At 43.4% G+C, this 26,435-nt stretch overlaps 1 protein-coding gene across 1 annotated transcript; it reads left to right on the top strand.

The window, feature by feature from the left end:
- Positions 1-666: 666 nt before the first annotated feature.
- On the top strand, positions 667-20,030 carry PHLPP2 (PH domain and leucine rich repeat protein phosphatase 2; the record flags this gene model as incomplete). The annotated part of the gene is made up of 14 exons (XM_010292122.1): positions 667-821; positions 4,831-4,977; positions 6,318-6,548; positions 7,238-7,440; positions 7,948-8,008; positions 8,753-8,848; positions 12,038-12,193; positions 12,957-13,157; positions 14,860-15,022; positions 15,543-15,673; positions 16,074-16,184; positions 16,648-16,836; positions 16,971-17,202; positions 18,891-20,030. Coding segments are annotated over 14 exons (3,216 nt in total), but the record flags the coding sequence as incomplete, so codon positions are not given.
- Positions 20,031-26,435: the final 6,405 nt, after the last annotated feature.

The following is a 26,435-nucleotide window of genomic DNA, read 5'->3' as shown; positions in this document are numbered from 1 at the left end:
TATTATGTATATATATAAAAAATATTATGACATGAGTTCAGGACAAAGCAGATCATAATATCTGGATGGAAGCACCAAAGATGTTGAAACAAAGTATACTTAATGAAAGGAGATCTGATATTTGCAAAGACTTTACAAAATGTTGCAAAACCTTAATTTATGAAGCGTTTTCATTTAACAGGTTGTGTTTCCAATATTATACCCTGAACAAGCTAACAAAGTTGGAAGAAGTAGCTAGGCTAAGGAGAGGTTCTGTAAACCTTAAAGGTCTGAACTGGAAAGTCAACTGCTTCCTGTTGCTGCTTGCATCTTTGGGAGGCACTCGGAGATTATGCTTTCTCAGCAGAGTTTCCTCAGCCAAAGATATGTGTTTTTCCATTAGATTGGCTCTCTTGTGGTCTACCTTTTAGGCAGCACCTATTGCACATAGAGAACGGGGCTTTCTGTGTGTCCCAGTTGGTATCCAGATATGCATCATTGTGGTGGGGCTTGCAGAAACAAAGGTAGCAAATGGCATAAACTCATACCCCATGGACTCTACGTGGTGGGTACAAGGGGGCTCTTTCATGTTCTTGCAGATTGTTTACTACTTGCATTCTTTGGCCTTCCATTAGATTTCCAGTGAAAAATTGTTGCACAGCTGCAGCGCTTCCTCCTTCTTTTCAGGTTGTGTCTATGCGACTTAGCATGGTTGATCTTTCATGCTACAGCCTTGAGGAAGTACCTGAGCACCTCTTCTACAGTCAAGATGTCATCTACCTCAACCTACGACACAATTTTATGAGATCAAGTGGAGCAGGGAGTCTTGACTCTCTTTGCAGGTCTGCAAGAATTATTTTTCTTTTACATTTGGAGTTCTTGACATGTGCATCCAGGGATGAAGAGGAGAGGGAGTGTATTGCCCATTCTCTTGGGATGGTAGAAAGATTGATCTTCAGGAAGCTCTAACAAATGAGGGTGCTTGGAAGTAGAACTGAATGGCACAGGCAGGCATAAGCTTCCAGCAATTTACAGTACTTGTTTAACTCCCACAGATTTTTTTTTTTTGTGCTAAGTTTGAGATGAGATGAGCCTTGTGGAGCAATATGCCATTTGTATGGAAAAAATGCAATAGTAATATAAGGCAGCTTGCTAAACAGAACACTTTCAGGTATAAAATAAATGGTGGTGGAAAGCATAATGCTGCTGTTGTGGGTAAGTGTTTGTAGGAAGAAGTGTAGATTTGAAAAAGCCTGTTTTGGTAAGTTCGTAATGTTAATGTGCACTTGGAATTGGCAGAGGGCCTGTGAGACTCCAGCTTTGCTTTGGGAACTTCTAATGATCTGCTTTTAAGAGAGTAGCAGTTGTGTGATGGTATGGAAGCATGATGTAGTCATCTTAGGTAAGTGAAGGAGTCTTACAAAAATATTTTTAAATTCCTGAAAACCATAAAAATCTAGAGGAAGATTAGTCTGTTGATATCTACTGTAGCCATGCTAAAAAGAGTTCAAGGAGTTACTCTATGAATTTCAAAAGCCATTAGGAAGCCTGTGGTGATATTGTCAAATGGCTTTGTGTTTGGAACACATTGTACCTTAAGAAAAATGTATTTGGAGAAACTTTGCAAAACTGCACTTCTTTTGTTTGGATTGGGTTTTTTTGTTGTGTTTTTGTTTTGTTTATCTCTAGGGACCTATTACCAGGTTATTTCATTTTTCTTCCTACATAGTAATGAGATATCTAGGTATCCATGAAGGTGTACAGGGCAAAAATAATTGCTCACCTGTGGGAATTCTTTGCAGTTTCATTGAGAGCCAGAGTCTAGTCTGGTTTTGGTTTAATTCCAAACTTGTTTAAATGTTTTCTAACTGCTGAATTGTAATAGACTCTGTTATTGGAAAAACTGCTTAAAATAATTCAAGATTTTGCTTTCTACTTCTCTCTCCAAATACATTGTATGATGTTGAAAACCATATCGGAACTTTATTTTCTAAAATGCGGTATCCTTGGTTCACAGGATCAGCAAAGGGGCTTGAAATTTCTTTTGACCTTGCATGTAGTCAACAAGAGATCTGACATTTCAGAAACTCGACTCTTTTCCTGGCAGTGACTATGTCTGATGAAGCTGAAATCCTCAAACAAACAAAAGCCATAAAAGAAGCCCTCACTTCACACAATCTTGAATAAACAGGTAGCATTAGGTAGCCCACATAAGGCTGCTCATTGCCTTTTGAAAAGATTTTCTTTCTGAGGTTTTTAGGATGTTTATCAGGTCACAGTCCCAAATGAAGAAACTTGCTCACTTGCTGTAGGTGTTATCAGTGCCCTAGAGATCAGCAATTCCGAACATCAGAATTTTTTGCAGTGACCAGGTCTCTTCCTCTGAGGAAATCTTTGAAATCTCTAGGAGTCTAATTAGCTATAATAATGGAACAAAAATAATTAACTAAAGGGGAAATGTTAAGCAAAGGAAATTAAATAACCTGACCTGTTTTGTTATGTCTCCTAGCTTATGTTTTATGCAACATACTGCCTTTCAAGTATCTCCTTTTTCTGGAAAACATTATGAAGTCTGATCTTCGTTGATAAGTGTATGTGTGTGTGTGCACATACACATATATGTATAAATACACATGTCTGTTACCACCATTCTAGCTAGTTGATACAGAGTTGTACAGGGTTGTTTTGGCAGCAGGACAGGATGTTGCATTAAATTGGGAATGTTTCAGGCCAGCACCAGCTTGGGCTGCTGAACAGAGGATGGTCATCCCGTTGAGGTTTTGTTGCTGTGTTTCCATACCTCTTGGCTGTAATCTCAATATGCCCTGTGAGACCACAGACCAGAACTTAAGGAGCCATAATGATTTCAGGATTCTCATTCCCTATAATATGTGGTTCATGGATACAAATGAATGAGAGTTGGGTTTGCATTCCATTCCTACTTGAGAATATTGGGGCAAAGGAGAAGGAACAGAAGGGGAACTCAAAAGGCTCTTGAGTATTGTTCTCCCCATGGAATATGACAGTCTGCTTGAGGAGTCTCAGACCAAGCTGTGTCATGTACCAGTTTCCCTCCAGCTTTTGGAAACTTTTATACCTCCTTTTGTGTTTGCTTAGATATTGTTGCAGAGGGTTAGATTCTGAAAATGGGTTATGCTGTTGTGTTTAATGCCATGCCTCTTGGGGCAGCTTCTCACTACATGCTGCTAATGACAGAGGAAGAGCTGCTTGGTGTTAAGGACAGGTGCCATAGAAAAAGCCATTGTAGAACTTCCGAGAAAGCAGTTTCATTAAAGCATTTCCTGATTCCAAAACCTGAGAACTGTGGTCAGTCCTGAATCTCTTAAAGTTGAACCAGTCAGTGAGAAAGTTCAAATCTGTAGGTTTATCCTCATTGTTTCCTTCTTTTCCATTATTGTTGTGAAGTTCTGTGTGCAATTTCCTGATTTTTGTATCGTTGTTAGATCTTTGCATCATACAATACCTTCCCGTTAGGAAGGCTGTTACTGCATCTTTCTCTTTGGCTTTCAGTTGCATTACAAGAGAGTCTGTGTCTGCGGCAAACATAAAATGCCTATGTCCTTATTCATATGACAGGGTCCTTTCTCAAAGCAAACAACCCATGTCCAAGTTTCGGATGTGCTCCCTCTTTTAAAAAAAAAACACATCTCCCCCAAGATTGTAAAGCAAAACGGAGAAATATAATGTATCGTTCGTCCAGAGATCATTCCAAGTATTCTGAATCCGAAAAAGGAGTTGCTATAAAAGAGAAAAAATTCCAAAACCTTTCCGTCTTATACTTCAAGACATCTCAAGCTAGCAGTAATATAGCTCCCTCAAGCTAATTAGCCTTGTTTTTGTTACCTGCATTGAAACATTTGCCTCAAAATAAGGCTCCATTGCCTAGCAGAAAGCATGGTAGGTGGAGCAGGTGAATGAACTGTATGTTTCTGAGAAGTACTTCTCTGGTAAATTCACAATTGTCTTATAAAAGTATGATATTAATTTTCCCATTGAATTAAGTTCTGATGGTTCCAATTTGGTATGGGGAGTTTATTACTTGGGGAAAAATACTGTTGTTTTCTGTAGAAAGAGGTAGGAGCTCTTTGAGAAGAACCTCTTGCATATTACCCCAGCCCATGCTCAGTTTCTTCTCTCCATTTGGTCCTAGCACAGGGATAGAAGGAGCTGGAAGAGGCAACCATCTGTTAAGCACAGGTGGGGCCATAGTGACTCTGAGGGCTATGTCAGTCCTTGCGTGGCTGTACCTGTGGTACTGTCTGCCAAGGAAGTGGCACTGTGGACGTGGAATCTCTCCCAAGGACCTCTGGGTACAGGTCCTGGGGCTTCCCAGTGTGAAGTCAGCGCTTTCCTGGTTTTCCCTTTTACAGCTGTGGTAGGCCTTCTGTTGTCCTGAGCTTGAAAAGGGTATTCCCCTCTTCAGATGCATTCTCAGAACAGTTCCAGTTAATGTTTTCAGCTACTGTTTTCCCAAGCTGCATAATTGTAGACTGTTACTCTAAATAATTCTTTGAAGGTGAATTTTTTGAACTGAGTATTCTTAGTCTCCTTAATCTCAGTAACAGTCACTAGGAGGAAGCCTGTCAGGAATCAGGGTAGAAGGTTATTACCAATTTCTGCAGTAAAACTGTGGCACTTGATTACTTTCAGTATTACCACTGAGATGCAAAATATCAGTGACTTAAAACCATATTTGTGCAGAAACCCCCATAATGAGTTAGCTGACTGTATTGCCGGTACAAAGACTTAAAAATTCTGTGTGACTGTTTTTGTATGTTTTTGCTTTGAGGTCACGGAGGTTTGTGAATGAACTAGTATTCTTTCCAACAGGTTTTCTCAGTTGAAGAGCCTGAACCTGTCTCATAATAGACTGGGAGAGTTTCCTGTGTCATTGTGCGGGATCTCTACTCTGACAGAGCTTAATATTTCCTGTAATGGACTTCATTACTTGCCAAGACAGATTGGCAAACTGTTGAAGTGAGTATATTCTTATTATGTGTGGTCATAAACATCTTTGGTGCTTCGGTTGAGCACAGCTGATGTGAAGGTGCTTCATATGAAAGTATGAGTGCTGGGGCAGCCTGTTCTGCTCATGAAGACTGAATGATGCATTTGACTCCAGCCAGAAGGTCAAGAACCAAGGTGTCCAATAAGGTTTGTTTTTCCTTGAAAATGAAGGTATCACAGTATGTTCTTACAGTTGCCATTTTAAGTCACTGGTATATAGCAAGTTATCATTCATCATTTGTGACTTCCTGCCTATTCTACTAGCTATGTAACATATATTAGAGATTAATTAATTTTGCCTATTTTGGAGTGGTCTAGGAAGACACTAAACAGTCAGTTATGATGCCTTGAATCACAGTCACCACCTTGCTGAACTAGAGTAAACATGAAGGCTTCCAAGCATATGAATATACTCTCACTTAAAGTTTAGTAAACTTGAAGCTTTTTATGTCCTCTGTGGGGTATGTGTTTTGGGGGGGTTGTTTTTTGGGTTTGGGGGGGTTGTTTTTGGTTTTGTTTTTTGTTTTTTGTTTTTTTTTACTTTGGGGTGGCTTGCATGATTTCTTGCAGATTTATCTCCAATTTTTATGTAAATTTGAATGCATCTTGTTCTCTTTGCATCTGCTGCAAATCCATGCAAACTTTAAAATAATTCATCTTGCAACAGAAAGCTACCCTGTTCTTCTCTGAGTGTCTGAAAGGACAACTAGAATGTAAAAATCTGTTACCAGTGCCTTAGCATGGTTAGGAATTGTGATTAAGCTGTGCCATAAGTGCCATAGATGTGAATAAGTGCCGTAATAGTGATACGAAATTCCAGTAAATGGATGATGAAGGTGCAGTTGATTTTTATTGTTCCTTATGAGACAGGTGTGTACTGTTACTGCTGTCGTTTCTGGTTTTAGTTTGTCATAGGTCTTTTAAAGATTGTCCAGCATGCTAAGTGAGAAGTTCTTAATTTGTAGAAAACCAAGTGATCAAGTAAATATATTTCATTTACAACATAAGCAAAATACAAATCAGAACTTATGTTAACTTACAATCTTTGGCACAACTGGAAGTTTACCTCCAAAATAATTTAGCAACTGTTTGGTATTGCATGTATGTACATGCAGTTCCAAGCCTATTACTTGCATGATAAAAGTACTCCAGTAATTTTATGTGTATAAGAATGGAATTAGCTGTCAGGTACCCTTAAAAAATAACCACACTGAGACCAGCTAGCTATATGAGGAAATTCACTGAAAATGCTAAATATAATGTTCTCTATTCTTTGATGAATTATTGTCCATTGTCTTTTACTGCTGCAGTCTCCAGACCTTCTGGCTTGATGGGAATTTCCTCACGTCCTTACCAGAAGAACTGGGAAGTCTGCAACAGCTCAGCTGTCTTGGGCTTTCCTTCAATAATTTCTGTGAACTGCCAGCAATTTGTGAGAAACTTGTAATCTTAGACAAACTGTCCCTGGCAGGGAACTTGCTAGAGACCCTGGACCTTGCAGTGCTGAACCGTATGAGTCACATCAAAAGTGTGGACCTGAGGTAAGGGGCAGAGGGGTGGAAACTTGCATACGTATATGAACCAGATTGCTACTTTCCATTTGGAGCAGAGGAGCTGTGTAACTTCTAGTATATTTTGCAGTAAACTAGGTGTAATTTTTTTTTGATTCTGTAGCTTTTAGGGAGTTCTGTTGCTGAGAGTGTGCAGAATTCACTTAGAGAAACAAGGTTGACTGAGCAATGCCTGAAGCCACTGAGTGTTTCCTTTTTTGATATGCTGATAGCTCTTTGATGTCTCCTACCCTTTTTTGCCTCCCCCGAGATGTGATCCTGATTCTTCAGGCTGCCTACAGCAAAACTCTCAGAAAAGGACAAAGAACGTTTTGTCTGTGGCAAGGCAGTCCAGTATCTAGTCTCTGCATTAGCTTCCTGTGTCAGTGCAAAGTAGCTAGCCCTTAGCCTGGCTTCTGATTTCTAGACTGATCTTCAGAATCCCTTAGGCATTGGGGAACGAGTAACATGGTTTCACATAGCAACACTGACAGAGGAGATGTTTTTCTTTGTATTTGCTGCCTGAAATCCCCCATTGCTCCTCTCCTGTTTCGCTGTGCTCACTTTTGGCATTAGCCTTCGCCGGAACTCTTTCCTTTCCTCTTCTTTCTTCTTACTGATGTCCAGTGTTCAGTGTCCTATTTTCTGACTTTGTAACTCTTTATCTCTGTTCTGTTTAGGCTGAACAACCTGAAGAGAGCAACAGCTGACACTCTGGAGGGGAACAGATCTGTGACTTACATGGATTTAAGAGACAATCAGATAACAGATCTGGATCTGAGCTCCTTGGGCAGCCTAGAGCAGCTGCACTGCGAGCGGAATAAGCTGAAAGAGTTGACACTGAGTGGCTTCTCCCTTCGGGCCCTCTATGCCAACAGCAACTGTATGTGTCTCTGCCTTCTTCACCTGCCTTCTTCCTTCAAGCCATGGGAACAAAGGAAAACAGCCCTTCGCCCGCACCCCCCAAAAAAAAAGAGTTACACTGATGTTACAGTAGTGAGACCATATGTGATGGGTCTTCTGGGGTCAGCTCCTAAGGATCACACATGCATGTGTGTGCAGGCTGTGTAACAGGGGGAGGTTGTGGGGTTGAGTTACTGTCCAAGTAATTCCTCTTCCAGTGAGATCTGTTCGGGAGTCCACAAATAGAAGTACAGTTCTCCCTTGTTCTGGTGCCGCACGTGGCAGATGGAGAAACAGGATAGTGAGAAGCTGTAGTACCATATCACAGATGATGAAGCGTGAACTCTGTCTTGGGAGGGATGAGTAAGAGACCTTGAGTATCAATAAAGTAAGACTATGAGTCTTGCTTGCTAGTTAGTCTTGTCTGCTTCTCTGCTGTTTTCCCTCTGAAGCTTTGCAGTCATAATTATTTGCTTTACTTCATCAGGTCTGACAGCTATCAATATTTATCCGGTTCCTGGTCATCTGACATGTCTAGAACTCTCTCAGTAAGTGACTATACACCACAGAATATAAAGCAAGTATCTGGACAGCTTTCCTGTTTTCTGCAGAAATGTTCTGGAGATTTTAAGCTTTTGAAAGAGTTGAGAGCAACTGAGGGAAGGCGCTCTGTCTTCACAGTAGAACTGGAAAGCCCAGTGCTGAAGAATGGTTAAAGTTTCCCAGACCAGACGCCCCTCTGAATCAGTGTGACCTGTCTTGGTGACTGGCTGTCCTTTGGCTGTAGGCTGTAATCAGGAAAAAAAAGCCAAGCAGGGACGACTGAATTTGTGGCAGCTTACTGGGCTGAACGGTGGGACTCTGTAGAGCAGGCATTTAGAGTAGCTGTCAGTGATCTCTGCTGTTGGCTTCGTTGCCTTTGTCTGCCCTTGGAGCGAGCAGCATTGTGAGACCTGTAGGATAGGATGCCCAGAGGACGTGATCACCTTTTGCTTCAGTTCCAGGCTGACGCATGATAGCAGGATAGTGTAGGGTGGCCTGTTCTGCTGATGTCAGTGCTGTAAACAAAAAGCCTGATGATCCTTGCATTGGTATGTTCTAGCAATCAGGCACCAGCTCAGTTTGCATTACACAGCTAGCCATGAGATAAATTCCACATGACCTAGCTCAGATATTGTTCATTTTCTGCCTATTGTTTTTGGTTTGTCTGTCACTAATGTCATGCAGCATTCAAACAGGGTATGTTCTATATGGACTGCTGGTGTCTAGCTTTTCCCCCTTGCTTTTCTCAGCAATCAACTGCAGTGTGTCCCAGACTGGGCCTGTGAAGCAAAGAAACTGGAAGTTTTGGATGTGAGCTACAACCTCCTTGTGGAGCTTCCATCGAGGTCAGCAAACTTTCTTCTTATACAGAACTGAGCTTTCTTCTATGGTGAGCTGACTGGGGAGAGAGAAGCACTGCTATTCCAGTTGCTTTATTCCTTGTGCAGAGATATAATCCACTTACTTTCTCTGTGCAGCGTTGAAAATACTCTGTATTCAAATATTGGGAAGAACTGGCTTCCAAATCAGCTGCTTGAATAACAGGGGCCAGGTAATTTCATCCTATGCTTCTGGCTTCTACTGCAGCTGTTTTCACCTGAAGTAGAATACACTGCTATGATTTATTTGTGTTACTATAGTGTCTGTGAACACAGGTCATAGGTGAGGCCCTAATATGCCTTTCATTGCCCTGCAGAGGTTTCATCTGTTACCTTTCATAGGGAGATATCACAGAGATACGATACAGCTGATCTTAAAGGTAACTTTCACAACACATCATCAGCCAAAGCCTTTCTCCCTGTTTCCCTTTGAGTTTCTGCAGAAATGTGGTAAAAGGGAGCCAAGAACTAATATGATTTTGCAGATATTTATAATGACGTCTCCAAGGTACCAGGGATATCATGGGAAGAAGCAAAGCACAAATGTTCTTAGCCTAACAAGTGTGTTTGTTGGAGGTGTGATTGTAATGAATGAGACACACTTGCAGCCCAGAAGGCCAACTGTATCCTGGGCTTCATCAAAAGCAGTGTGGCCAGCAGGTGGAGGGAGGTGATTCTGCCCCTCTACTCCACTCTGGTGAGACCCAACCTGCAGTGCTGCATCCAGCTCTGGAGCCCTCAGCACAGGACAGACATGGACCTGTTGGAGTGCATCCAGAGGAGGGCCACCAAAATGATCCAAGGGATGGAACACACTGCCTATGAAGAAAGGCTGAGAGAGTTGGGGTTGTTCAGCCTGGAGAAGAGAAGGCTCTGGGGAGACCTTATTGCAGCCTGCCAGTACCTAAAGGGGGCCTATAAGAAAGACGGGGACAGGCTTTTTATCAGGGCCTGTAGTGATAAGACAAGGGGTAATGGTCTTAAACTAAAAGAGGACAGATTTTGACTAGATAAAAGGAAGAAATTTTTGACCATGAGGGTGGTGAAACCCTGGCCCAGGTTGCCCAGAGAGGTGGTAGATGCCCCACCCCTGGCCATGTCCCAAGTCAGGTTGGACGGGGCTCTGAGCAACCTGATCGAATTGAACATGTCCCCGCTCATGGCAAGGGCTTGGACCTTGAAAGGTCCCTTCCCACCCAAACCATTCTATGACACAATATCTAGGGTAAGCTGTATTGAAGTTGAACACAAGGGTGGATTACAGTGAGGCCTGTATCAGCAATAGTGTGGCCAGCAGGAGCAGGGAAGTGATCGTGCCCCTGTACTCGGCATTGGTGGGGCCGCAGCTTGAATCCTGTGTTCAGTTTTGGGCCCCTCACTACAAGAAGGATGCTGAGGTGCTGGAGCATGTCCAGAGAAGGGCAACAAAGCTGGTGAGGGGGCTGGAGCACAAGTCTTATGAGGAGCGGCTGAGGGAACTGGGGTTGTTCAGCCTGGAGAAGAGGAGGCTCAGGGAAGACCTTATCGCTCTCTACAACTACCTGAAAGGGGGTTGTGGCGACGAGGGTGTTTGTCTCTTCTCCCAAGTAACCAGCGATAGGAGGAGAGGAAATGGCCTCAAGTTGCGCCAGGGGAGGTTTAGATTGGATATTAGGAAAAATTTCTTCACCGAGAGAGTGGTCAGGCATTGGAACAGGCTGCCCTGGGAGGTGGTGGAGTTGCCATCTCTGGAAGTGTTCAAAAAACTTGTGGATGTGGCACTTCAGGACATGGTTTAGGGGACATGGTGGCGCTGGATTAATGGTTGGACTTGATGATCTTGAAGGTCCTTTCCAACCTAGTGATTCTGTGAAATGCAGAGAGCAGGCTCACACAGTTAAAGCAGCAGGCATAGGGAATGATCTTAGCAGTGACATTACAATGGTTGTCAGAGACAAGACTGTATACATCAAAAGTAAGAAAAGGATGTAATAAGGATGTAATAATGAGAACTTAGAATTTTAGGCATGCCAGTGGATGAAAAAGACCAAATTTTAAGTATGTTATGCAAAAACAACCTGTAGCATTCAGACACAGAAATATATAGTATAAAAAGAAATCTAAGTCTTTTCCCAAGTGCTGGAATTTACTGTATCCATTGGGGATCTCTTCCAGTATGTCTTTGTCATCAACACTGTACGTATGTCTTGTGTATGGTTAGAACTTTGCCAGCGTTGACTTTCAGCCATTTATCAGGTTAATCCAGCAGACTAAAGCTTAAAGAGCTTCACACAAGGAGATACAGTTCATGGTGAACTGTACATAACTAAGTACAGTTAGTACAGTTACACTTAGTTATCCGAAAACAGAATTGTGTCAAAGTGATGTGCAACAGTGTTGAGTGGAGATATCCAAGCCAGCTCTGGATGAGTCAGCTTGAATAAGGAAATTGGTTTATCTATATTTGAATGGCCTTTTTTTCCCCGGTATAATTAGCTTTGAGAAGTCACAGCATACAGAAAGAAACTGAATTAATTGGCCTGCATGGAGTAGTGCACTAGTGCAGCTTTAGCATTTCATGCTTCAAAGCTGTTCTGTACAGGGCTCTGAGAATATAGTCCCAAATTACCACCTCACCCAAGTTCTAGGCTATGTCCAGATGTGTTCAGATATCCTTTCTCAAAATTCCTCCAAGCAATTCTCTGCAGTTCGTGGGGTTAGAGCCCTTTTCCTTCAGTAAGCACTCAATTCTGGAGAATGTGACAGCAGCCTCAGAAGTAACACGGGAGTGCTAAGCAGCCTGTTAAAGCTCTGAATTTAAGTTGGCACAGGGGAAGCACAAGTGAAAATAGGCATTTAAATCCATCCTTCATGACTTCACTTTTTTGTCTGCCTGAGAGAATGCTAGGCATATGCACACAGACAGACTTGCATCACAAGTTACTAATCTGCAGTAGCAGAGAGGGAAATGTAGATACACTTCCAAGCATTTAGAGTGGCTGAGGCACCTTACCATGTGTGGGTTTTCTGCTTTGTCATTGCTTACATTTTATGGATCAATGTATTTTAATTTTTCTCTGCTGTACCGTCACATTATAATAGATTAATTACTACCCTTTCCAACTCTGTGGATGTGGAGTGAACCAAGCTGATATAGAAAACCCTGTGTCTTTCTAGGATCCTCAGCAGCTTGAGCCTTCGGAAGTTGATGGTAGGGCACAACTGTCTGCAGAGCCTTCCACTTCTTCTAGAACACATTCCACTGGAAGTGCTGGACCTTCAGCACAACCTGTTGACTAAACTCCCGGAGACGCTTTTTGTCAAGGCTCTGAAGTGAGTGGCAGTAGAGAGTGTCTTTTGTCTGCGTTAGCTTTGAAGGTGTAAAGGCTGATAGTAGCATCTGCGTGACTGTCCTTGCAAGGTTCCATTTGCATAAGAGATAATGAGGTGTGTGTTTAATGAGGAGGTAATTCAAGTGCCATGAGGGAAGTCGTCAAGCTGATTTGAGGAAATCAGTCCATGTTACTGTTTAATTACAGGAAAACGGGCTTGCCTACCCCAACAGCCAAACTAAGAATTGGCTTCAGTTGCAAGTGTTTCTAAGATCATGTTACTGTCTGAAGAGCTTTGTCTTTAAAAGTAGTGCATAAATTCAGGTACAAAGGAAGAAGCCATACAGATTTTCAGGCATTACAGCAGAAAGTACATAAGGTCATTGGAGAACAGTGAGAGACACCCTGGGAAATGAACAACCATGCATAACTGTCTTTTCAGACACAAGTCAACCCTTCTTTTAAAGATTCTGAATAAGAGTTTATGTAGTCTGCTTCCACAAGTTTTACCCACCCTCCCCACAGGCTCTTCAGTACTCACTGTTTACTGTAAAATGCTATGTGTATCTGCAGTGCTGTATAGTTCATAAGTCATTAGTAGACTCATAAAACTCAATGCAAGTAGGGATGTTACACTGTGTTGTCTGGCCTCCTGTCTAATGCTGTTTCTCTGTCCACACTGGCATTTGTATAGCTCCTTTTCCTGCTATGAATGGAGTGGTTTAGATGATATGAAGTCTGATTTTTGCACTTGCTATGGTTAGCCTCAGGTACCTGAATGCCTCTGCAAACAGCCTGGAGTCCTTGCCCCCTGCATGTACAGCGGAGGAGAGTCTGAGCATGCTGCAGCTGCTTTACTTGACCAATAATAACCTCACAGATCAATGCATCCCTGTCTTGGTGGGACACCCAAGCCTACGGATCCTGCATCTGGCAAACAACAACCTACAGACTTTTCCCGCAAGGTAATTAAGTAAGGCTGGTGGGTGAGATAGTGCTCACCAGGAGTATGTCATCTGCCTTACCACAATTGTACGTGAGTCAGTGTCAAAGCAATAAAGTGTTGGCAGCGAGTGGAGGGAGGGGATTCTCCCCCTCTACTCCATTCTCATGAGGCCTGGAGCACTTGCATCGAGTTCTAGAGTCCCCAGTACAAGAAAGGCCCCTCCAGAGGAGGGCCATGTAAATGATCAGGTGGCTGGAACACCTTCCCCATGAAGAAAGCCTGAGAGTTGGGATTGTTCAGCCTGGAGAGGAGAAGGCTTCGGGAAGACCTTTTTGCAGCCTTTCAATGTATAAAGGGGGCTTATAAGAAAGGCGCAGAGAGACTTTTTACCAAGGCCTGTAGTGACAGGACAAGGGGCAATGGTTTTAAACTGAAAGAAGGTAGATTTAGATTTGATATAGGGAAGAAATGTTTTACGATGAGGGTGGTGAGACACTGGTCTAGTGAAAGATGGCCCTGCCCCACAACCCTGGGGCGGGGGCTGAACTAAATCTTTAAAGGTCCCTTCCAACCCAAACCATTCCATGATTTTCCAAGTGTAGCTGAAGAAGACTTCAGCTGTCTGTGCATAATGATAAATATACTCAGCCTTTTTTGGTTTCTTAGCATGGCGTGGGGGGCTGTCCTCTGAATCCTTTCCAAATTCTCAATGATTTTGTGGCTATGTAGACAGCAGAACTTGTACACTGCTCTACTGAAAATCATAAGCAGATAATGTTGGTTGCAAGCATCTACTTGAGTTCCCTTTTGGTGACATCTTTTTACACTGCTCTGTTTTGAGTACCTGTTCATCTGACTCGAGCCTTTTTCAGAATCATGTCTCTGAGGATTGTTTCCTCTGTAGTTGTGACTTGTACAAGTTCCTATATGCATTACTTAGTTAATATAAATCATGTGCTCTTAAGTTGATGTTACCAAATAGTTCATATTACTGTATGTTGAAACTAAGATTCCACCATATTTTTTATCTGCAAATTTTACTAGGTATAATTTGGTGAGTGGCTATTAATCACTGATCTATTGACTGTCATTGAATCAAAAGTGCCCCTCCACAAAACCCCACTAGAAGGACTTACCACTGAATTCTTAATTCATTATTACTTTTCAGTATCTTCTGCAATCCCGTTTTGGGGTATCAAATATATTTTCTTTGGAATACAGTAGAGAGCTAGTGCTACATTGGTAGACTTCTGTGTCAGCTTAATTTATAGTCTCATAAAGCCCAGCAAATTCTGTCACATGAGCAGAAAAATATAAGGGTTTTTTAAAATTAATTATTTCAGCACCATTAATTTGATATTGATTGCATCTGTGCAAGCTTTGCCATGATTCTACTGGGTACTGGTCAGGCTAAACTTTGTGTAAATCTGTTTATTCCTCCAAAGTACACTGACACAGCTTAGCTTTTTTTTGCCAGTTTTAAAATTAAGACAGTACAATCTTCTGCTTTAGTTCTTTAGAAATCAGGGATGAAGGGATCTGTCTTGTATAAATCTAAGCCAAGCTTGGGGACGCTGAGCTCTTATTAGATCATCTCTTGGGACTCTTGATTGTCTATCAATAAATTAGAAACGTAGCTCAAAGGTCAGTGTCTATGGATACCTTATCTACAGATTCAGAAAGTGAATATAAGATATAGTATTCTTTTGTTTCTCTTTCAGCAAACTCAGTAAGCTGGAGCACTTGGAAGAGCTGAATCTGAGTGGCAACAAACTGAAAACAATTCCCACAACAGTGGCAAACTGCAAGCTACTTCATACACTTATTGCACACTCTAATGAAATCAGCATCTTCCCAGAGATCCTGCATTTGCCCCGTATTCAGGTATTCTTACATAGAAGGTAAAGAGGTATCAGGGGAAAGTTTGGGTTGGAGAATGAAGAATAACTGCTGGGAGAGGAACTGGAGATCCCAGCATTTTGCTTGGTCAACCTGAGAAGAGGGCACAGAACATGCATTCTAGAGCTGTTGCCTTTCAGAGTTGATCAAAGATGGCTTATCTGTCATTCGTCTTTACCATCTGTCTCTGACTTGGTGCATTTCTGTTCACCATTTGAGACAGTAGGGATGTTATATAGCCAGGCAGGTTTATATATATAGGCCTTCTATTATGTTTTAGCGTGACCTATTCTTTCAGTATTGGAGTCCTGGCTATTGCAGGTTATAAGTATTTGCTGCTTATAGATTGTTCTTCTACTGATAGATCAGACCCATTTTCATTACCTGTTTGTGGGATACAATCAGTAGTGGGGTCATATGATGTCTGGAGGAATAGTGGAGTAACTGATCACATGAGAGAACAGAGAATATTTTCTTTGTCATTGTGCTTTGTTTGATACTGCAGTTTGTGGACTTGAGCTGCAATGAGTTAACTGAAATCCTAATCCCCGAGGCACTGCCAGGTGCCTTGCAAGAGTTGGACCTGAGCGGAAACACAAACCTGGTGCTGGAACACAAGACACTGGACATCTTCAGGTGAGCCATGGAGGTGCCAACCTAGTAGTGACCTGCACAGGGAAGAGTAACCCTTCCCAGGAGGAGAAATGGGATAGTAAAGTGTGTATCACAGCACTGCATAATGTTATTATGTGCCCTGCCTGAGGCAGCTGAAGCTTTTTGTCTTGCAGAAAGGGAAAAGTCTGGGTCCAAATCATCAGAGCAAGCAAACAATTTCTCAGGTGGTATGAGGTTCTTCCAGCTGTCTCTGGCATAAGCAGCCAGACATCTCCAGAAAGCCAAGACCTTAACCTCTTCTCAGTGGTGCAGTTCTCTCCGCAGGCTGCTGTCTAAAACTCTAGACTGGACAAGGCCCTTTGGTCACAAGCTGTTCAGCGGGGTAAAGGAGAGAATGACTTCTCCTCTTCTCTCTCTGTAGTCACATTACTACACTGAAAATTGATGCTAAGCCTTCCCTCACGGCAGACTCGGCACTCACTTCTACCTTCTGGAGTCATGGAGTATCTGAGATGGCAGGCCAAAGAAATAAGTGAGTATTGTGGTCTGCTGGACGCTGATACTTTGTCGTCTGAGGGTCCTAGGCGGAGTGCACTGCGAAGCATCCAAGCAGACTTGTTTTGCTCAAGAGCTCATCCATCCCTCTGTCTCTCCAGATCTCTTGCTAAGTCTTGGTAACTCAAGCCTCCACATTGTCCTTTCCCTCAGTTTTCACACTTATCCCAGGACACTTGAACTTTACTTCCCACCCTAGCAGAGATGCTTTTTCTTTCTCTTGCTGGCTGTGCCTGTGGCCCTCTCCTGAGTGTGGTCAAGGAGGGTTTGGGAGTTACAATAATGAACTGCAGCTGTACATCTCATGAGGCAGTGAATGTAAGGACAGTGGCTTTGTTGCCCTGTGAGAACAGCACTCATGCGAGGTGCCTGATGGCTATGGTTTTGGGGACCATATAATCTTTTGAGACTTCAATTTTGCTTGTATGCTTTTCTAACAGGCTGTGTGTGTCATCCCTGGCACTGGGGAGCTTTGCAGAGGGGGTGGAGGCTGTGTATGGCATGTTTGATGGTGACAAGAATGAGGAGCTGCCACGCTTGCTGCAGTGCACCATGGCCGATGTGCTCCTGGAGGAGGTACAGCAGTCAGACACCATGTTCATGTCCAACACCTTCTTGGTCTCCCACAGGTAGGACAGTGAGCAAGCTGGTCCTGGTGGGACCTGCATAGGTATATCACTTAACGTGTTAGGTGGGGTGAGGCAGTCCTCCAGAATGCCTGTCACTGGAGTCTGGAGCCTTCCTACACGTTCTTCTCCAACAGGAAGCTGGGCATGGCTGGGCAGAAGCTGGGTTCCTCTGCTGTTCTTTGCTATATTCGTCATGATGTGGCTGATCCAGCCAGCAACTTTTCTCTGATGGTGGCCAATGTGGGGACGTGCCAAGCCATTCTGTGCCGAAGTGGAAAACCACTGCCTCTCTGCAAAGTCTTCAGCCTTGAACAATGTTCAGAAGAAGCCAAGAGAGTCAAGGAGCAAAAAGCCATTATAACAGAGGTTGGTTTGGACCCTCTTCGCTTCACCTTCCACCCTCTCATAAAAGCTTGGTATAAACACCGGAGCTCTGCTGCCTGCACAATACTACAGGGGAGAAGATGGCATGAAGGTGTTTGAGTGACATGTCTGTTGCTTCCTGGTCGTCTTCTCTTGCTGATTAGTTATTCAGAATGACATGTTCCTAAAACACCCCTTATGGCCTGAGAATACAGGTACAGCATGTCAAGGATAGCTTGGAGAGAGAAGGAGGAAAGAAAATAGGTGTGGAGCTAAAAGAGGGGAAGGTAATAATACTGTGCATGACTTGGGAATGTGTGGAGAGGAGCCACTGGAAGAACAGAGCAGGGTCTGGGAAGTCATCTTATCTCAAAACCAACAAAATATCTGTGGTGTTTCTTGAAAAGTATGACTCAAGTTACCTCTCTTTGGATTTCTTCCATGTTTTACTCAGTGAAGGTACAGAATTAGTGGCCCTTGAGACAGGTAGAACATGGATATAAAGTGTATTACTGGAAAAATGTTAACACAAAAAAGACAGAGATATTCATGAATTTTCTGCAAAAGTATTAAAATTATTTCTGGAGAACTCTCTAAAAGTTAACTTTCTAAACTTGGAAATAACAGGGAGGTTCCAAAGAACTGGAAAATAGGTCATAAGTGAAGATCTGAGAAATCAGTACCAGTCATATTAGTTTTATGCTCAGTGGGTCTTTTAAAAAGTATCAGGTTGTTTGATAAAAGTGTTTCTGACAGGGATAATCTGTTAATGTGTTATAGTTCTGCAAGGTGCAATATTCCATAGCATTCTGACTAAAAATGACTGAGGAGTCAATGTAGCACGTTAAATGGTTTAAAAACTGGCTGATTCTGAAAAAATAAAAGTGAAATCATTGTCGAAGGAGACTTCCCTGCACAGGTCCTCTGCTTGTTTTTACTAGTTAGCAGCGGCAGCAATGTTTAACACCCAGAGGATATAGAAATTAAGAACACTGAGATAAAATTCAAAACACTGGGGAAGCTGTGTACTCTGTATGCACTGACTTGGAAAAGGGACTGAGGGCTGTGTGCAATTTTCTATCCAGAAGACTAGTGCCAGGCTGACCAGGGGACTATCTAGCAGGAAAAGGAAGGAGGTATTACCTCCAGGTTACAGCAGTAGCATGAGATACCTACTTTGTTCTTTTCTTCCTCAGGATGTAGTGTCCACACTTTAGAATGCAGTTATATGTTAATAAAGAGGGAGATAGTTCAGAAAATACACAGAAGTTATTTAATGTCTGCATAATCTGCCTTGCAATGAGAAAGTAAAAAGTCACTATCTAGCTCATACTGAAAAAATAAGTTTCACGTTAAGACTCATGAGTGAGATTCTCTGTTGAATGTACTGCAGGCAGTCTAGCTGCGCATTTCTGAATAATTGTAGCAAACTATTCTGAACGTAACAAAAAGTCTTGTGGGATGAAAGTGTGTTACTGCCACCATGGGTGATGGTGATTACTGCACCTGATGATGAGATAGAGTGAATGCCTATGCTGTGGTACCTGGACCTAGATCCTTTTCTCCAGTACTGTACCTGTGCACTGGCATTTCTCAAGGCTCCAAACCAGTATATGGGCAGGGGAGAGACTGCTCTCCAAACGATGTTAATAGCAGACCTAATGCTACTGCCTTGTTTCTTTTGTCTGCAGGACAATAAGGTCAATGGGGTGACTTGCTGTACTCGGATGCTGGGCTGCACATACCTGCATCCTTGGATTCTGCCCAAACCCCATGTCAATTCCATTCCACTGACTGTACAAGATGAGCTGCTACTTCTAGGGAACAAAGCTCTCTGGGAACACCTTTCTTACACAGAGGCTGTCTCAGCTGTGCGCCACCTCCATGATCCACTAGCTGCTGCAAAGAAACTCTGCACTTTAGCCCAAAGCTATGGTTGCCAAGACAATGTAGGTGCAATGGTGGTGTGTCTGAACATCAGTGAGGACAGCTGCACATGCGAGATGCATGGCCTCACTCTGCCAGGTCCTGTGGGATTTAGTTCCACCACCACCAAGCCAGCAACACCTTCATATAGCAGTGGAATTGCTTCAGAGTTCAGCAGTGAACTGTCTGCTTCTGAGGTTAGCAGTGAGGTGGGCTCTACTGCTTCAGATGAACACAATGTTGTTGGTCTTGATGGCAGTTTGCTACCACGACAAGAGCGACGTTGCAGCCTACATCCTGTGCCCCCCTCAAGCATTTTTCAGCGCCAACCTTCCAGTGCCACATTCTCTAGCAACCAGTCTGACAATGGTCTTGATAGTGACGATGAGCAGCCTGTGGAAGGCGTGATGACAAATGGCAGTAAAGTCGAGGTAGAGGTGGACATCCACTGCTGTAAAGGAAAGGGCCTGGAGTTTGAACCTCCTGCTGCAGAGTACAGCTCTTCTGCTTCAGGGCCAGAGGATGACTCTGGGCTTGTCCTCATCATTCGTAGACAGAACAGTGTAAACTGCAACACTGTGCAGAGAGGGATCAAGGAAAAGTGTGAACTACAAAAATCTCTTTCCACATGCTGTCTCTATGGAAAGAAGCTTTCCAATGGCTCCATAGTGCCCTTGGAGGAGAGCCTCAACCTCATTGAAGTAGCCACAGAGGCACCCAAGAAGAAGACAGGCTATTTTGCTGCTCCATCCCAGATGGAGCCAGAGGATCAATTTGTGGTGCCACCCGATCTGGAGGAGGAAGTGAAGGAACAAATGAAGCAGCACCAGGAGAATGAAGCAGATCAGGAAAAGAAAGAAGAACATGCAACGGCTTTGCCAGAGGAGTTTGACACAGCTTTGTAACCCTACAAGTACTGCTCCCACAATTGTCCCAGGAACCTCTGTCCCACCCTCCAAAGAGAGCTGGGATCTGCAGGGAGTACAGGCATCTGCTGCTTCCTTAATGGAGTCAAGGAAGAATTGGGTGTGCTAAGGTCTGGGCTGTCTCTTTTTCGCTGTAGAGTCTCGATTGTTCTGAGCACTCAGACCAGCACCTGAGCTCTGTGTTACAGACTGTAATGTGCAAGCACTAGGAAGAAGGCAGGTGTTCCAACACCCGCCTGTAACTCCTTGAACCCTGAGGTCCTGCCAGCTCTGCAGGAAAGGGGCTGGCATATGTGTGTGTGGGGTGAGGAGGCTGCTGAGAAGACAATGTTCAGTATTTGGAGTCCTGTGAATATTTCTGGTGCAGCCCCTGCCCCCAGCACCTGACTTTGTTATTCCTTGAAAGAATACAGCCAGTTGCAATGAAGCTGACCCAAGAATGGTTTCCTACATTAATTGCAAGCACTTTTATTGATTACACTTAAGCTGTTCTGCTCCCCTTCAGCGCAGCACTTTATTATTTAGGATTAGGGGAGAGAGCACTCCACAGCAGGTGTGGTGGGGGCTTTTCCCGATGGATATTGTTAGGGCAGTGGAAGACTCGGGTACCAGTGTTCTGATGAGCACTGGTGCAGGGCAGAGTGAGGGCTATGATGGGATCAGCCTATGCATGATGAGAAAATACACAGCTGAGTGATAAGCAGGTGCCAACTGATGCATTTTTATATGGAGCATACTCTGGACTGGTTGATTAAGGTAATGGATAGAACTAGTGCTTCTAGCTGCAGAGCACAGACCCAGCTCAGCAGCAACTTGGCCACCTCCATCATGGCTGCTTCACAGTAGAGACTTCCTGCATCCAGAAGACATGGGATGAAACTCAGAGCCCATGCTTGTTTCGGTGACGTACTTGGTCTAAGACGAAACAGAGTTGTAAGCAGTGGTGTGCCGCTCTAAGGCTAGTGAGCAGCGGGGCTGCCCTTCACGTACTGGGGAAGCATTCAGTGCTCTGTTCCACCAACATAAACCTCTGCATTATCGGCTACAGCATCTTTGCTTGCCTCTGAAAACCAGCATCGTATTCCAGATCCACAGCAACCTGCATTTCATGGTACACGCTCAATTTGGCCACAAACAAGGTAAAAGCATACTTGTTTCTGCTTAGCTTTCAATGCAAAAGGAAAAACAGAACTTTTCACCTCAATAACATCTTTATCAGCACTGGAAAAGATGTTTAAAACAGTCCCACTAATGGTGAATTGGCCAGTCTGCACTGGGCAGATACATTGTGTTTCTATTAGGATTTTTGGTGTAGGGTGTAAGTTGGCTGGCTACGTCATTGTCTCGTGTAAGGGTTGTGAAAAGCCCACTGCCTCTGTAGCATGCAGATCTGTCTTCCTTAGCCAGCGGAGAGCTGGACAACAGCTGCCCTAGTCATGTCAGTGGTGCAATAATCCTGACTGTAATGTGGGCTAGTGCCTTTTCTTCTTTGTTAATTATATTTGTGAAGAAAACTTGAAAGTTTCTTCTCAAGACCTTTGAGGGGCTTGAGTTGTCTATTTTCTGATCAAATTCAGGCCTTGCTCAGAAGGAAATACTGTGCAGTCTACTTGTGGGATTCTGTCAATATAGATCTTTTGACAAAATCTAACCGTTTTATTGATATTTCAAAGCACCTTGGATTTCTTCTCACTAGGAAAAAATGTATTTTTACCATGCATGAGTGCAACATTTTAGTATATGCCTTGTGCGAGTTACTGTGTAATCATGAAACAACCCAACTTTTTCCAAAGTTTAAAATCTCACATATTTTGGCTGTTTAAATGCCCGTTTCATTTGGAAATTGAGAGAAAAGCTAATTCTTAGAATCACAGAAACAGCAGCATTTTAATCCCTTAAAGAAACAACAGCAGAAAAGATTCAAAAACTAAACCCCAAACTTCTTTCATGTTCTCTTCATACAGGCATGCAGAAAAGGCTTGTCCCAATGTACTTGACTGTAACTTTTAATTCTGTCTCTGGTGATAATTTTACCAAGTATCTGTGCCCAACCCAACACTTCCCAAAACCTGACAGGGCTGCAAAGCAGCCTCTGTTCAGTATGGGACCAGTGCAGAAATACATTCTTCTTTCTGAGTAAGACTGTGACAAACCTTGCATTAGGAGGGTGGCAGACGTTAATGCCAGTCAGGCCTCTATTTCTTGTGCTGATGTGGAAAATCCAGTGTGTCCTTGCCAGTCTGAACCAGTAGCATTGCATGGAGAGTTGGCATTGCCACAGGGAGTTAGTTATGAATGGCTTGACCTAGCTCCGTGGGGAAGGGCTAAGTAAAACAAAGCTCTGCGATGGAGCATGTAGATTTATGAGCTGCTCCTCTTCACAGCAGCAGCAGAATGAAATGCAAGGACTTCCTGCTTAGCTTTTTCCTCTAGTACCATTTCTGGATTTGAAGCAGAAAGGGATTTTAATACAGCCAGCTCCTATTTTCTGTGGGTGTGAACTGTTACAGCAGAACATGGCTTGTTCTCTTACACTAGGTAGAGTCCACAGCTTTCTCTGCTTAAGCTGATCATAGAATCACAGAATCTTTGGGTTGGAAGGGACCTTTCAAGGCCATCTAGTCCAACCCCCTGCAGTGAGCAGGGACATCTTCAACTGGACAAAGTTGCTCAGAGCCCCGTCCAACCTGACCTGGGATGTGGCCAGGAACTGGGCATCTACCACCTCTCTGGGCAACCTGGGACAGGGTTTCACCACCCTCATGGTCAAAAATTTCTTCCTTTTATCTAGTCGAAATCTGTCCTCTTTTAGTTTAAGACCATTACCCCTTGTCCTATTGCTACAGGCCCTGATAAAAAGTCTGTCCCCATCTTTCTTATAGGCCCCCTTTAGGTACTGGCAGGCTGCAATAAGGTCTCCCCAGAGCCTTCTCTTCTCCTGATACTATGAACATTTGTCTTACTCTGGGCAGTACAGCCCGAGTGCTTCCCTCCATCACCACCTTTTGTTTTCCTGCCTCCCTAGAGGCAGCAAGCTTCTCCTTTGTCTTCCTTACCTTACTTGTTAACACCACAATAGATTTCCAGCTCCCTAGGAGCACTGCTGTAGGTGGAACAGGTATGAATGGGCAAGCCTAGGGAAGGACTTGGAGCAGGGCATAGAAAGTGTTTTCCCAGTTCTCTTCCTGTTCTCCTATCTCTTCCCCAATTTTTGTATGTGGTTCTTGCACAAATACATCATCTCCACAGAGACACATCGCTAAGAATGTCCCATTCGATAACAGATTTGCTGTTGGAGACAGGTTCTCAGCTCGGGGTCATCAGGCTCTCCTGTCCGTGCTGAGCAATGCCAGACCTGCCATGCTCCATGCAGCCACAAGCAAGTTAGGCCAGCGAGTTGGTTTGTCCATCTCTTCAGTAACTCTGGCTCTGCTGATGAGCCTGCTCGCCGAGAAAGGTGCTCTAAAGCCACTGGCCTATCTGCCCTGTCCTGTCCAGAAAGGCTTCCGCAAAAGGAACCCATATAGTCAGTGATGAGTAGTTGAGGCCCAAGCATTAAGGACAAGGGATAGCCTCCAAAAGTTGCTACCAGCACCAGGAGCAGGCCTGCTGGAGGCAGAGCCACAGATTGCTGGGACCTGATCAGAATACTGAACTAGATGGGAGGGTAAAATTCTGTTCCAAGAAGGAGCAAGTATTTCCCTTTCTCGGGCACAGGCTGCTGTGAGGCCTGAAATCCTTCTAGTACATGGGCCCTTCAGCCACACCTAAGGCCCTTGGACTTCAGGATTTTCTGCACTCCTTCCAAATGATGACTTCTGTGTCACTTGCCAAAGGCTTTCTTCAGGCAGTAGGGCCACCTCTTCGGTTTTGTGCAATCATTGTCTGCTTTCCATTGCCATCTGAAGACTCAAGTGGGGTTTCTCCTCCTTTATCACATTTTAAAATTATTCCTTTTTTTAGCTTGACTTATATGACCTAGTGCATGTTAATATTGCAGCACATCAACAGTTTATTAAATATTTTTTCATGTTTTTTGTTTTAAAAGGGAGAGTATTTTCTGCATCCTATTCTAGCATGCACCTATAATAATCCCCATTTTTGTCCTGTATGGGAGTAGGTTGTCCAGTGAATGCACCTTCAGCACTATTGCCTATGTTTGCATTGCTTTGGAGAGGCAAGTAATGTAAGATTGCTGGAAAACACTATTCTGTTGATTCTTTATTCAGGTGTATAGAGCAGTCCAGGAAGGAAGAGTACTTTTGCATCAACTTTTCAGCTGACTTAGCAATAAAGATTTTTACTTTCATCTAACTATTCTGATTCCATTACTGTGCTGGAGGGAATTTGTGCAATATCCCAGTCAAACATAGCTGTGGCTAGCAGTAGCTGTGCTGTAAGCTCTCCTTCATTCTCTGCAGGCTCTGTGTGCTACTTCACTCATCATTTCCATACAAAAGCTACTTGCAGAACACTGTGAGGGTGGAATTCATAATACCAATTATTAGGCAGCTTTCTGCATCCTGCCAGAGGAATCCTGCCCTGTGAACTTGCTCTAAATAGCACTGTACTGCGCTCTAGAAGTAGCTGCACCAAGCAGGAAATACAGAATCATTAAAAGAAATAGGACTACAGTGGATTGTCCACATAAATCCCTGCACTGAAACACTCCATGCATCTATCTACTAAAAGAGAGGAGAAATCAAACAAACCCCGAAGTACCTGGTGTGTTCCTATTTAGCATGTTTTACTTTTGTATCTGTAGTTCCAACAGTGTTCCATGGTTTTGGTTAATTGTGAAGATTTAGGCACTGGTGCCAGTGAAACTGGAGATACATCTAAGACAAAGCATGTTTCTGGTACGTTTAGTTTGGTGTTTGGGTTTTTGATTTTTAATATGGGTAGAACTAGTCAGTGAGACCAGTGGTGGTTCCATCTTCCTATGGACAATGCACATAGTGGGCACTGCTCTGAAGAGACACTTCATTCTGAGGCATGATTTTGTGATTCGAGTACTACTTTTCTTTTCCCTGTTAATTTTTAAAAAGACTTTTATAGGAAATTTACATTTCACTTTTTTTTTAATAAATAATACAAGAGCAGCATCTCATTTCCCCAACTTGTACATTAAAAGTGCATTTTGAAAACAATTTATTTCTATCTTAAACCACCTGTTTGAGCTTTTAAAGCTTTTGTCTCATTATCCCAACTCAGGGCAACTTTTTAAGCAATACTGTTGCATACAAGTTATATACAAGACCACTTCATACATAGAATATTCCCTCTGCAGGAGAGTTTGAAAAGGCATTGTGCCACAAATTAGGCTGAGTGTATTCATCATTTTGCAAGTTTCTTTCAAGATTCTCTGATGGCTCCATAAATGCTACATTCAAACTGCCCTGTTAGTTCCAAGAGACCTACAAGGAAGCAATAATTAGCTGCCACAACCATGATCACACATTTTTAAGAGCTGTCTCCTCAGTCAACAGTCGCATGCCCTTCGTAGAGCCAGCTTCAGCTACAGAAAGCTGTTCACCAACAGCTGTACGTAGTAGCAGTACTTGCAGCATGACCTCCCTGGAGAATGAGACACCTGATGGAGGGGAGGGAAAGGCCACCTTGAAACAGGCAGCATGCTAGTGAACTACACCAGGACACTCCCTCTCTACCAAGAGTCAGCCAAGGGAGTCCATCAGCCTAACTTTGTGTCTACTAGTGATTCAGTAATGCAAATTCACGTTAGAAACAGCTTGACTCTACCATATTTAGAGCTATACTCTCAGTGTGTGATCTGCTGTAGCATTAAGGATGCACTGCCCAGAAGCAAGGAAAAGCATACTGCTTCATCTCAATAAGGAGGCTAGCAAAAATCATAACCACTGATGGAGCAGAAAAATGGTTCTAAAGCTTGTATAATTGCGTTGGCTTCTGTTTCAGTTTGTGAACTGTTCTGTACCCCCTGACAGCTAGGCCTGCACTAAGCAGGTAAGCTGTAACAGCAATGCAGCCTAAGAGGCCGGCAGCAATCTCTGCCCCATGCAGGCTGCACCTAAAGCCCTGATAGCCTTTGCTTTCATAAAGCTGCTCCCTCTCTTTGCACACTGATGAATTATAAACCCCCAGCAGAAAATGGAAGAAATAGTACAGAGCAGGCACTATGCCTATTGCAATCACTATGTCCAGGATGCATTCAACTACCAGCCATGCGGGGAAATGCCATGGTAACCGCAGAACACCAACCAAAATAAGAACACAAGAAAGGACCAGGAGACACCCTCCCACGGCCATTGCCGCCCTTGCAATTGGCAGCTTCAGTAGGTAGAAACGCTGGTCAAGCTGCTGGGCTTTTTCCCCGTCTGTTCCACTAAAGCCACTGTAAGCCCC

Source organism: Phaethon lepturus, unplaced genomic scaffold (assembly GCF_000687285.1).
Source record: "Phaethon lepturus isolate BGI_N335 unplaced genomic scaffold, ASM68728v1 scaffold4568, whole genome shotgun sequence".
Lineage (NCBI taxonomy): Eukaryota > Metazoa > Chordata > Aves > Phaethontiformes > Phaethontidae > Phaethon > Phaethon lepturus.
Note: the sequence above shows the minus strand (reverse complement) of the source record. Positions and strands in the feature narration are given on the sequence as shown.